The sequence below is a fragment of the Archocentrus centrarchus genome, chromosome 2 (genome assembly GCF_007364275.1).
Source record: "Archocentrus centrarchus isolate MPI-CPG fArcCen1 chromosome 2, fArcCen1, whole genome shotgun sequence".
Lineage (NCBI taxonomy): Eukaryota > Metazoa > Chordata > Actinopteri > Cichliformes > Cichlidae > Archocentrus > Archocentrus centrarchus.
Window position 1 is genome coordinate 20,708,643 of NC_044347.1, and position 13,898 is coordinate 20,722,540.

Consider the following 13,898-nt stretch of genomic DNA (forward strand, 5'->3'; position numbering starts at 1 on the left):
ATTTAAGGATTAAGTCATTATTTTTGTCAGTGGGAGAGGCAGACTGATAAGTCTGATAAATAAGTACCTCAAAATAAGTTAATAAGCTAAAAAATTATCTTTTATGTCTGCTTATAATTGATTTAAGTTAATAATATAGGTGAGAAAGGTCTTCTTCAAAAACAAATTGACTGGTCGGAGAGTCCAATTTTAGATTTTCTTTGATTGAACTGTCATGATGCAGGCCAGAGAGGACCCAAATCTAGGACTCAGGCAGACAAAAAGAACAAAAATCAAACCCTTTTATTAGGCTGAACTTAAAGTCCATGAAGGAAACTCAAAACTAAACCCAAAAACCAACTTAAGGATTACTGGTTAAACTGCAAAACCACAGAAGCAAAAAGAAGGATGACATCAGGGATAAAAACAGAGGCTTTGACAAAGACTGCTTTACACTGGGGAGTAAGTGGGAACTAAAAACATGCGGGCGACCAGACACGGGTGCACTCTTTCAACACAGACACAAAAAAGTGAAACACAATTTCTAAATGAGACTCATTTCTAAATAATAAATATGCAGCATCAGGTAACTGGAACTAACTGGGCTCATTTAAAGTCGTTTGCATTAAGTCTCTTGCCCCTCAGTACCTCTCTGATCTCTTTTGCTCCGCACACTCCTGAAACCTTTGCTCCTGTGACACTGGGAATCCATCCTTTTCCCTCTTCAGCTTGCAGACCATTAGAGAAACCTTTTTTGTTAGACTTCTGTGCCGGGACTCCAATGCTTAGGAAGCCTCTCCTTCTCGACATCTGAAATGTTGAAACCCCTCACTCAAAAGCCACCATTTGGCATTCAATCCTATCAAATAACCACTCTTACTGTCCTCTTAAATTCACTTTATTTGTACTGCGTTACTTTTTTGTTTTGTGTAGCATGTTTTTAATCCTATGCCATTATTTTTTTTCCCTCCTCCCTAGATAACTGTTATTGTGTAACACTAGCCTTGAGAAATGCTAAGGCACTTTTATAAAATGTATTTAATGATGATTGCCAACATCTGAAAAAAAAATCTAGAAAATCTGTGAATGGTGGTAAAATAGACTCAAAGATTTTATTTTAGTTACTTTTCAAACTTCCTAAAACTGTTTCACTTAGTTAATTTTTTTCAAAAGTCATTTTTATTTAACTATAATAATCTTGTGACAAACTGCTGTATATGATGACCATTTGTTATAGTATATAACGTGTAGAATTAGTATGTCTATTGAATAGTGTGTGGTATGGATTTGAGACGCTCAAAAGAAAAGTGTATTACATACAGTACAATGTTTTGTGTGTACTAAAAGGCAGCTCTCTGTTGTAAAAACTGAGGAATTTTATTGGGGCATTATGTCATGTCGGGCGGTGTGCTAGGCGGAGATGGACCCAGATGCAGGACTTCGGAAACAGACAAAACTTAAAACTGTTTATTGAGTAACAAAAACCAAAACTCCTTGTGGGAGCCAGACATAGAGCACAAACCAAAACGAAGCAAGGCACAGCAAGCGCACACGAGCACGCCAACATAACAACACCAACCACACGACAACAAGTAGAGGAAACACAGGACTTAAATACACCAGGGGATAATGAGGAAAGTGGAAACAGCAGGGAGCACAGCTGAACACAATGACACTGACGAGACAAGGGGAAGCAAAACTAAACACACTGCACAAGAAACAAGACACTACCAAAATAAAACAGGAAGTGGGACAAGGGAACAAAGATGCAGCCTTGACACAGAACACAGGAAACTAGAAAAATCAAAACATGACCAAACCTCACAACAAAAGAAACCCAGAAAAGACAAAGCAAAACCAAAACACCCAGGGTCAAAAGGACCCTGGACCATGACACATTAATGGGCTTTATATTTCGAACAAAATGCCTGTGTCCCAAAACCAGTCCACCTAATTGTGTATCATATTTACATTTTTATTCATTAAACTCTTTTATTTGTTTTACCTTTTTCTATTTTCTATTAAATTGTGCTTCTTCTTTTGTATAATTTTACTTTTTTTTTTACCTTACTGTATTTACCTTACTTTACACAACAGAGCATGTAATAGACCTGCTGGTCCACCGTGTGGCTGTCACGCTTCGCCTGTCCTAGGCGGGAAATGGACGCACATGCTTAAGTATCAGCAAGGGGTGGTCATTTATTTAACGCCAATGAGTCACTATCACTTTTTTTCTTTATTAGCAGCCATTTCAACGATACTACACTACAGTGAAAAAAATAAAGATGAGATGATAGGTGTAGGGAGGCCAAATGCAACACATCACCCATCTAGCTTGTTGCTTAAATAAATTATCGCCCCCTGCTGGTACGGCAACTTAAACATGCATGTTCATTTCACGCCTAGGACAGGCAAATTGTGACATCCACATGGTGGACCAGTGGGTCTGTTACACGCATTGCTGTGATACAAGGTTGTACTTTATTGAGCTGTTCTGATTTATATAAGCTATTTTTTTATATTTATTTTATATTAGGTTAGTTTGTGTTCAGTGTTGTGTGCTGTGATCCAACAATCTCTTTCTTATCAGGCTGTTTCTTTGGGTTTTTTTAAGTTATGACAGCCGTGTTTATTTATAAATGCTCCTAATCATCTATTTTTTTAATACAGTTTTATTAAATATCAATGTACTCAAATCTACTTGCACTTTTCTTTTAAGGTTTTACACATTGGTACGCCAGTATGTTTCAATCACCTACTGATACCTGGACAGAATAGCGACTGAAAAAAGAGGGTGTAGATAAAGACAAAGAGAGAAGAGTAGCAACAAGAGGCAAAGACTGATGCAACTACAACTGATGGTGTTTAGGCTCACAGGGGACTCCCTAGCAGACAAACCAGGGCTCTGTCTGATTCACTGGGACTTCACTGCATGAAGGACCACATTTGCATTTCTAATCTTTGATGGTGGACAGTCAGCAAAACTCAGACTGAAAAAAAAGGAGAAAAAAAAAACAAGCTTTCTCTGGGTGGGTCACTACTGTACACAAACCTAATGCCAACACCTGCAGAGATCTATCACACACCAGCCACTTTATTAAGTACACCTGTTCTAATAAAGTAGGTGTCCTAATGCAAACATCTAATCAGCCAATCAGCCAATCACATGGCAGTAACTCACTGCATTTAAGCATGTAGACATAGTCAAGATGACCTGCTTAAGTTCAAATCGAGTATCAGAATGAAGATGAAAGGTTATTTATGTGACCTTGAATGTGGCATTTGGTTTGAGTATTTCAGAAATTGCTGATCTACTGGGATTTTCCTGCACAACCATCTGTAGGGTTTACAAAAAAATGGTCTGAAAAAGAGAAAATATCCAGAAAGCAGCAGTTCTATGGCAGAAAATGACTTGATCTCAGAGAGGTCAAAGGTCAAAGGAGAACGACTAGACTGCTTCAAACAGATAGGAAGGCAACACTAACTCAGTAACCACTCATTACAATCAAGGTATGCAGAAGAGCATCTCTGAATGCAGAACATGTTGAACATGTAATCATGTGGAGGATATTTTCTTGGCACACTTTGGGCCCTTAGTACCAGCTGAGCACATCTAAACTCTACAGCCTACCTGAGTACCATTGCTGACCATGTCCATCCCTTCATGATCACAGTGTACACATGTTCTGATGGTTGCTTCCATCAGGATAACTCACCATGCCACAAAGTTCAAATCATCTCAAAATGGTTTCTTGAACAGGACAATGAGTTCACTGTACTGTCACCAGATCTCAATCCAATAGAGCACCTTTGGGATATGGAGGAACAGTACACATTCACATCACAGATGTGCAGCTAACAAATCTGCAGCAACTCTGTGATGCTATCATGTCAATATGGACCAGAATCTCTGAGGAATGTTTCCAGCATCTTGTAGCATCTAAGAATTAAGGCGTTTCTGAAGGCAAAAGGGGGTCCAACCCAGTACTAGCAAGGTGTACCTAATAAAGTGTCTGGACAATGTATATAAAGTGATAAACTCTCCATATCTACAAAACCTCCTTAAAGATCCCCTGCAGGCATGTTGGAAAATGTATGAAAATACTCACCTTTGAAAACTATTTCTTATTTTGATTGTTGTGTGTCACAACAGGTATTATCAACAGGAGAGTTTTTCAAAATAACATTCAAGGTTATTCCTAATATAATACTGTCTGTCTTCATTCTCATTCATATACAGCAGCGGTAGAGGAACAGTGTGGCGGTAATAGTGGCCTGTTGCAGGAAATGTGCAATGATTTTGCAAAAAAACTCAATTTCCTCTTTCACCTCTCAGCTGACATCTTCATACCTACACCTACCCGACACCCCTGACACACACACACACACACACACACACACACAAAACATACCAATGCGTGGAATATTCACCCTTTTGCGCAGGGACACACTCTTACCACTCTCGTCCTCATTCACACACAAACATGCACAGTCCCAAACTCATCAGCACTTTTTTTCCACTTCCCCCAGCATGCTCCATAATTATCACATAGCAGCTCATTGCACACTGTGCCATCTGTTAGCTGAACACGCGCACTCCCAAACCCACACACAAGCCACACATACATGCACAACCACACAGCCGCCAGATGCTGGTTATCTGGGATTAATAAGAGCTACCATGTATAACTAAGTTTGCAGCATATCATTAACAATTTGCAATAAGAGGATAAAAAACTCACTGAGAAGAGAGCGGCATAAATTTAGGAAGAAACATAGACGTAACTGGCTCTGCCGCAAAGAAAATCAACTACACAGGAAAGTTTTAAATTTCTGAGGATGATGTAATATGCATGCATAGCATGGAGACAGAAAGCAATTCGGAAAAACAGCAAACTTCCTGTTTTTTCTCAGTCTTTTCTGACACTTAAAGAGTAAATGGAAGGAAAAGGAATATTAAAAAAAACTGCAGCCCTGACATGCAAATTATAAAGTATTTTACATCTCATTTTGTGTGATATTTTTGAGATTTGAAGAAGATTCGGTTTCATTTACAACTGAGAACTGTGAGTCATGCCATGTCGGAAGAAACTGTGTTAAAAGTTGTTGCATTACTTCACATTTCCTCAAAAATGTCCCTTTCCTTGTTTTCAGAGTGACAAATGAGACACATTTATTCAGGGATCTGAATGCATAATATAGGCTGTGAAGTCATGGGAATCGTTCTGGCACTTTTAATACCAGAAATGAATGTTGAGATAATTTTTTTCCATCTACCAGAAACCTGAACTGGACTCCAGTTCATCACATTATGCTTAAAATAGACTAACTACATGTTGTGGGTTCATACCAGGTAGGCCAAGGTGCTTGTTTGTGCTTCTTATGGTTTGGTTCTGAAGTTGATACTTATGCTTGATGCTTAATATGTCATTAAATACATGTTATTTAAACGACATCAGAAAAAGTAAGCAAATCCTGTAGAAACTGTGGACTTCCCGAGCTAGTTAGACAAGCAACTATTTGGGGTTTTTTTTGTTTGTTTGTTTTACACTAAAAACAAGTAAAAGGTAAGTACATGCCTATATTTATGTCACCTTCAGATCTACAAAATTTGAATCAGGGGTTTCATATTACGTGCCAGCGTTTAGATCCTCCTTTAACGACCGACATCTGGAACCTGTCTCATCTAAGGCCTGATGTTCTGTTTGCTATTGATGTGCGTCACCATGTAAAGATCTAAGAACTCTTAGCTCATCAGAAAAGAAAGGTTGCAGATGCTACTGAGTGAAACTATTATATGAAATTATTTCATTATAAATCATCTATTTGTCAATTTATCTAAGACTGTCAGCTTTGGCAAATTCTGCCTATGAGCAGACCATTTAATGCAAAAGAAAAAGAAAAAGACAGTTTCCAAGAACATTTTGCAGTTGATGGTGTCAGAGTGCATTCATCTATAATCACAATGGAGATGGAACAAATTTGAACATCTAATGGTAGGTGAGCAAAACTACAATTTGCAAAAAAAAAAAAAAGAGGAGGAGAAGAAGAAGAAGAAGAAGAAGAAGAAGAAAAAAGCTAGTATTGTCACGATACTATGATACTAGAATTTCAAACAATACTGATACCAATTAAAATCCTCAATACTTGTTAGCATTTTTAATACCACTGGGGAAAAATAGCAAAAAAAATTCTTTCTAAAAAATATAAGGATTATAACATCAGTGACAACATATGTTTTAAGTCACCTGAAAAAATAGCCGCTACCTTAATGACACCTCAACAGATGGCCAGTGTGATTGTCGGGTAATTGTTTAACGACTACATTAACATGTTTAACAATTATGATAACTGCTCAATCCTTCAGTGTACTGAAACGAGAGGTCTCAGAAACCCTCATAAAGTGTCGTTCAGTGGTGTGAACGCCACCTACTGTAATAAGGTTAAGAAAGTTCAGCTGTTAGTGAGGTGAGGCGTGCATGTCTGCGACACTGCTGTGTGAAGTTGTGCGTTGCAGTTCTGTTGCAAATGAGTAAACTGATAGTGATTTTTAGTATCAATTATTATCCGTAGCTTTATTTTTGACAACCCTACAAAGGTCTTTTAAAATAATGTGCTCTGGGCAGAGATTTTGACAATAACTCATGTTTGGCAGAGACCAAAGACAGCCTTGTAAAGAGAAGACTCTCATTCTCATACCACTTGTTAGACTTTACTTTTGCTTTGCTTTATTTTGGACTGAGCAGACTGCAGCCATTACTCCAACTGTGGATTCTCTGCCATATTAAAGAGATAATGTGAGGCCATCTGCCTGAAAATTGAAGATGAACCAGAGGTGGTCTTTGTAACATGATAATGACCTTAAGCACATTAACAATTCCACCAAGAAATGACTCAAAAGGAAAAACAGGATGGTTATTGACTAGCTCAGAAATTACCATTAAACTGTTGTGGGGGCATTTAAAACAGGGTGTATATGCAAGAAACAAAATAGCATCTTTCTACAGAAGGAATTTAGGGTGAATTCTGATGCTAAGGATATATTTACTTTTTCCATATAACATTATTAGAGCCCAACCGATATATCGGCCCTGCTGATATTAGCTATTTGCTGAGCAGAGTCGGGCAGAGCGTGAATGAGTCATTTATGACTTGTGACAATAGCACAAGATTATTTTTTCATTTTAGCATCTCAAAACACATGTTAGGGAAATCTGTTTATGTCTTGTGTGCCTGAAAGAAAATATCGGCCGATATATCAGAATTTGAAATCACCAAGTATCGGTATCTGTCTTCTTTCGTCACTGAGGCTTTAATCAATACATGGTTGAAAAAGCAAATTTTCCCTGTGGTGTTCTTCAAGTGTATCACACTTTATCAGCAGGCACTTTTTGAAAGGGCTGCTTATGTTTTCACACAACCGTAGCTACAAGATAATGTCTTGACATCATCTAACAAACACACTGGAATGTAAAAGTCCTTCCAAATGCTTTGGACTAGTGGTCTATCTTGAACTTGTTACAGAACAGTCTGCTAACAAGTGCACCATGTCTCGTTGAAGTTGCAGGCACTGGAGTCTGATTTGTATCGACATAACTAGCCAAGAGGGATGAAAGATAAGCCAAACTTCAAACTTCTCCAAAAAAATAAAAATAAGCGCTGTTCAGTTAATGTGAACCTGAACCAACCAATTACTAAATACATAAATGTAAACATCACCGCTCTAGCCCAGAACAGGATAAAACAAACTGTGATGGCACCCTCGTAATGTTTAATGAGTATCTGTACAGGCTGGTTCTTACCACCAGTGTAACACACTCCAACAGCCAGGACCTTTGCAGCAACCAATTAAATATCAAGCAGTGCTGACATCACAATAAATCCAACCTGCTGTGTATAATTTATATATTCGTTATCTTGTAGCTGTCTGCACATCAGTCACAGAGCTGGAAAATGATCAAACATCCTCACTTTCCCTCTATGCAGCTTTAGAGGGGATTTATGCTGAGTGTGTGTGTGTGTGTGTGTGTGTGTGTGTGTGTGTGTGTGTGTGTGTGTGTGTGTGTGTAGGGGGGGACTCCCCCTCTTCAATTATTTACAGGAAGCCCTCATGCATCTGTGACTTTCAGCGACAGGCTGAGAAAGCCCAGCAGAGCAGCACAGATCTCAGTTCTTTCTCTTCCCGATTACCCTTTGTCTACAAGCTTTTTTTACTCCCTCCTCTCCGTCGTTTGCGTGAACTTTTTCCTCTCATCCTTTCCCCTTCTGCCGACACGCTTAGCCTCCTTCCTTTCCATCCTTTCCCTTTTCTCTATACATTTTTCATTTGACTTTTGCACTTCTATCTCTGCAACATGTTACCTAATTTAGCTTTGTCCGCAGTCCTTTCCCTTTAGTCTTTTTCCTCTTTTTTACAACCTTCATCTCAATTTTTCTCTGTACACTTCTTCTTTTTAATCAGTCTTTTTCTTACATTATTTATTTCTATCTTGCCTTGTGTTTAGCAGATTTCTTCTATTTCTCTTTGCTCTCTGTCTTCTTCTCTCTTTTTTGGCAACTTTTACTTATTCCTTTCCCATTTTTTCCTTTTTACTTGCTCTTCATCTTTACTTCTTCTGTCCACATCTGTGTCACCTTCCCTCCTCTCCTTTTTTTTTCTGTCTGCAGCCCTTTTCTGCCATCCTCTTGATCTTTTCCTCTCATTGTCCTTGTCCTACTTCCTCTCCACCTTCTTTTCTTCTGCCTCACATCCAAGTCTATTCTTTTGTCGCCCCTCTCCTCCTCTCATTTTTTTCTGTCATGTACTGGCCTCACCGTTATTCCTCTCACCTCTCCCTTTCATTTCCCTCCTTTCATCTCCTCTTGTCTCTGCCTCTCCTCTCCGCTGCCAACCACTTCTATTCCCCCGTCTCCTCCCTCTCTCTCTCTGTCTCTATCACCTCTCCTTCCCTCTCTTCTACTCCCGTCACCTCCTTTCCCCTCCCCTTCAGCTCCTATCATCTCCGACCAAAAAAAGAAATGAAGAGGAGGAAGCAGGGGTGATGTCAGAAGAGGGGACGTCAGTGGAAGAGGTTGAACTTTCTCTGAAGAGTCAACATGGAAATAATTTATATTCTGCTCAAACATCTTCACGCTGCTACTCTTCTACCTCACTTCCCCTCCATCCTTCTCTGCTCCACTTGCTCTCCACCTCCTCCTCCTTCTCCCTGTCATGTCTTTCTTGTTGTTCTCTCTGTCTCTTTCTTATTTCAATTATTCGACAAGGTTTCCAGATTTCTTTTTTTTTTTTTTCATTGTCTCAATTTTTTATGTTCAGGAAGGAGATGCTTCTGGAAAGGACACTGAATCTAACGATTATCAAATAATAAAAAGACCGACTGAATGCATACTTGTCTGTAATCAGACTAATGTGCTTCACTGGCATCTATTCAAAGCAATTTATCTCTCTTTTCATCTCTTTCTATCAAATGAAACGGTTTCCAATCTTCTGCCCCACAAAACCAAAAAAAATGGGTCTCTCGCATTATCTTCTGACATGAAAAAAGCTTTTTGTGTTATTACGCGCTGCTTACTCTGACTCAGTATTCGTGTCTCAATCAAAACTCTGACAAGGCTCACAGTTTATTTTTTAATTGGTTTTAAGAATTAATCAGCTGCAGCTCATTGCCAGTTTTATAGAACAACAACATTTTTTTTTGCATATTTTCAAGCAAGATTTCAGTGATGCGTCTCTAACTACTTTGCACATGCTGGGTTAGTGATCTTTTTATCTTATTTTTACTCAGCGTACCGCTGCACAGAGCAGGAACCAGAACATCGGTGACGCAGTAGCTCACCCGGCTCACGATCCAGCACAATTCACAGGTTATTGAAATGTGTGAAGTACAGAAAGAGAGTGATAAGTATTGCACAAACTAATGAGAATTAAAAATCCATTGATAAGTCAAGGAGGCGCACAAACACTCACGTATCCAGAACAAATGAAAGTGTTTGAGTCCAGGAGTATTATGACTGCATGGTCAGCAGGAACTATGACCATTAAAAACCATGAAAATATGTGAATGCATCAATATTTCAGAGCATTGGCCATATCTTTCTTTATAATGTTGTACATGCAGAATTGATTAACATCAAGAATCTTTGGTAAATTATTTGAATTGAATATTGTTCAGTATATCAGGAGGGAGAATTTGGTGCAAGAAGGTTATGCTGTGAAAATGGAAAAGTGCCCATAAAATGGCAAATACGACCTTGACCTTGACCTCAATTTGGGTGAGGACCCACGAGGTGATCTTTGTGTGAAAGTTTCTCTCAAATCTGACCGATGCTCTCGGGGGAGTAGCGACTCTTACGAAAATGGAAAAGTGCCTGTAAAACCTTGACCTTGACCTTGAGCACAGTTTGAGTGAAGACCCATCAGGTGATCATTGTATGCAAGTTTGATTACATTCTGTCTAATACTCTGGGAGGAGCAGTGATTCTTGTGAATCAGACAGATGGATGACGGACACCTCACTACAGCATAAGCTCATTGGTCCTTTTGGGAGGATGAAGACTCCACAGAAAGACCCAGATGCCTGGATACAGTCAAAACAGTCCATACACCTGCTAACTAAGCTGGGTTGTGCAAAGAAAATCACGTGTTTCTTCCAAACAGCATAATGTCATATAGCAGGTGATAATATTTATTTAAAACATATATCACACTAACCAGGCACTTTTAAAGTGTGCCACTACTTGCAAATGTTCTTTTGGAAATTAGTCAAGAAGCCGATTAGGCAATTCAGAGAAATAATATGCACCATTTTTGATGACTGATTATTCATTTAAGCAAAAAAAAATTAATTCATTATTAAGTGTAATTAATCTGTGCACAGTAAAGGTAATAACTCCGTGTTATCTGAAATGTAAATTTTTTTTTTTTTATTACTATTTGCTTGAGTGAATTAAAGCCCTAATTAGCAAAATTTCATTGCACTGGTTGTGAGTAACCGCTGGCTCTGGCTTAAAGATCTTTGGGGGCCAAAAAATTCACAACAACTGTGCTATTTACTTGTTTTCTTTGTCATCTCATTTCCTCTGCACTAATTATGTTTGATTGAATTCTGCATTATAAAACATATAAAACAAGTAAAGTAAAAAGGACAATGTTTTCACACACACACACACACGTGTGTATGAAAACACGTATATCCTCTGTCTTTCTTCACTGTGTCCTTCTGCTTTTTCTTCCCTGCACCCCTATATATATATATATATATATATATATATATATATATATATATATATATATATATATATATATATATATAAGCCTTCTTCACTTAAAAACTACCTGCTTACTTCCTAAACTGTACTCAGTACAGACAGTTTCAGGTCAAGAAATAACTTTACCACTTTGATTACAGCTAAAGTTAACAGATTAATCTCCCTGACATACTCTCCGCTAACAGTTTCCCTTTGCAGATAAAGCAAGGCCTTTTATCAAAGCAATAATATCTCCAGTTGTCTCTAATTACAATCACACAAGAAGTCATCATGGATCAATTCTGGAGTGGAAGATCGTGTGTGATGATCTGTACAAGTAAGCGCCACAATTTGTGTGTGTGTGTGTGTGTGTGTGTGTGGGTGCGTGCGTGCGTGCACTCACCGAGGAGTAAAGGTGACCCTCTCCGTTCATTGCGATGTAGAGACCAGTCTTAACTGATTGGATGGCCACGACTCTCAGACCCACAGGAATTAAGTTAAACAGAGCTGAAGACAAAAAGAGACAACCTCAGTTTATGTGTTTGTGTTTCCCCGCACACTTGTGTGTCTCTGTGTGGGTGTCTCTTGTTGAAATGAGAACTGCTCAGCTGGTTTGGTTAGCTGGTCAGGGGTGAAGCAGCTCAGTCTCGAGGGGCTGCTTGCAGGGCTTTTAAATGAAAGATTATTAAAGATTATCAGATTAAAGAGGCATTCAGGAAAGTGACAGAATTTTTTCTTTCTACCCAAAACTAAGTGCTAATTGGTCTCTATTAAGACATTTTATTTATAGCAGTGTAAAAGAGGTGTTATTATTTAGCTTTAAATACAATACATGACCAAAGTCTTCTTAAAGCCGTGCAGTTTAGCAAAAGAGTAAAGAAGAAGGGTCAATCTGAATTTGAACACTAGAGAAATAAAGTTCAAGTTGAGGACATAAGGATATTTTAACCAAGGACTCCGTGACATTTTAACATGAGCCAATTCCCGTTTTTTTCAAAGGCACAGTCCACCTCTCAGCTCCATCAGGTCAGTGTTCTTTGAAGAACGGCAGTCAGTGACAGTAAAGAAACAGACAGCTGGCTGCACCCGCACAGCCCGGGGGCCGGGTTTTTAAAAGACAGTGCTGGTGTCATTGGTGGTTTTGTTCACTTCCTGGAATCACTTAGCATCTTGTATCCTTTTTTTTTTTTTTTAATGAAATATTTGATAAATAATATAAAATTATGTCTCAGCATATATAAACATTCAAACTTGAATTTCAGTAGATCACATTATTCACTCTTTGAGAGATCAGTCGAGGAATTCATGTAGGTGGTTTACAAGTAGAACTCAGTAAAGTGTGCTATTTCTGTGGGTCTCAATTATCGCTGTGCTTTGTAATTATGTTCTCAGCTCTATGAAAAAAAAGTGTCTATTAAGTGACTTCAGTTTTAGCAGAAGTGCTTTACAAACATCAATATGACAATAATAGAGTCTGTGTGTGATAGAGTCCAGATTAAAACTAAATTGATCCAAAAACTGAGCAAATAACCCAATCAGACTTCGAGTGACACTTCAGCTAAACAATCACAAGCAGAAAATCTTTCAATTTTTAAATGAACTTTGAAATGACAAAGCTGGAAAACCATTGATGATATTACCACAGTTTCAGTTCTGACATATTTCTTAATCCAGATCCTCAGATGTGAGAACACGATAATTATCATGTCTCTCAGCAGTTATGACCTTTCAAGGTTGTTGAAATTCTTCTGTCTCTCGCTGAGGTCAGTTGAAATGGTTCCACTTTAACTCGCATGCTTCTAATCATCGAATAGATGCTGATCTGCCCGCTGACAGCACAGACAGTGCAGACAGACGAACAACGTCATGCAAGATTCAAGGTGAAGCTGTCTTTCTCTGTGCAAGTAGTTGAGAATATTCAGGTGCAAATTGTCAATGTACAGTTTTGGTTGCTCAGGTGACAGCAAACTAAGGGTGTGAGGTTAATCACACCCTTTGTTTGCTGTCTACCCTTGCAAATGATTTTATTTACTTATACAATTTTATATGTCTTAGTTTTATTGGAGTTTGAACTCTTGTGCAAGAGGATGCTTCAAGTGGTTATCCATTCCCTCTCCTCCTCTCACCTACTCAAACCTCTCTCACTGATTAAAAAAGAATTTTATTACATTTTCATTCTCTACTGCACTCTGTGAATCTGGAGCTCGCCTTACATTATTGTCTTATTGTGCGGATGCGTTCCTCTATTGCTGCCGGTATAATTGTCTCGGGCGTTTGTGACTCCTCTTTTGATTAGCTGCTGCATCCCACGGCTCTAGCTTAAAGATGTCGTCGTTTCATGTAGTGAGTTTGAGGCCCGGCTTCGAAACATCCACCTCTGAGAGTTCTGCCTCCACAGCAGTGTGTCTTTCCTACAACAATGTCCCAGATACTCTGGATTTCACTGTCAGCTGCTGAAAGTTTCATTTGTCAAGTATGATAGTAATCCATCAATCAAGATGGATAAATATACTGTATTTATTGCTGTATTAGATATATTTTGAACAGATTTTAATGGCTTTACTTGCTGCTAACCAATTGGAGTATTTTTTTTAAAACAGCTGATGGTTTTTGAAAGGAAATAAGTGTATACATTATTGCATAAAAACATATAAAAACAACCGTGACCTATA

At 38.5% G+C, this 13,898-nt stretch overlaps 1 protein-coding gene across 7 annotated transcripts in view; it reads right to left on the reverse strand.

Annotated features, from left to right (window-relative positions):
- Window positions 1-13,898, reverse strand: part of LOC115794096 (fibroblast growth factor 14-like) — a 69,514-nt gene that overhangs the window by 15,327 nt on the left and 40,289 nt on the right. For 4 of the 7 annotated variants that reach the window (XM_030749427.1, XM_030749418.1, XM_030749374.1 and 1 more), the window contains 2 exons: window positions 11,630-11,733; window positions 628-789 (listed from right to left, as the gene is read on the reverse strand). In XM_030749427.1, coding sequence (XP_030605287.1) covers window positions 628-789; window positions 11,630-11,733 — 266 coding nt within the window. The remainder of the gene's footprint in view (window positions 1-627; window positions 790-11,629; window positions 11,734-13,898) is intronic. The other 3 variants (XM_030749391.1, XM_030749400.1, XM_030749409.1) reach the window with 1 other exon arrangement.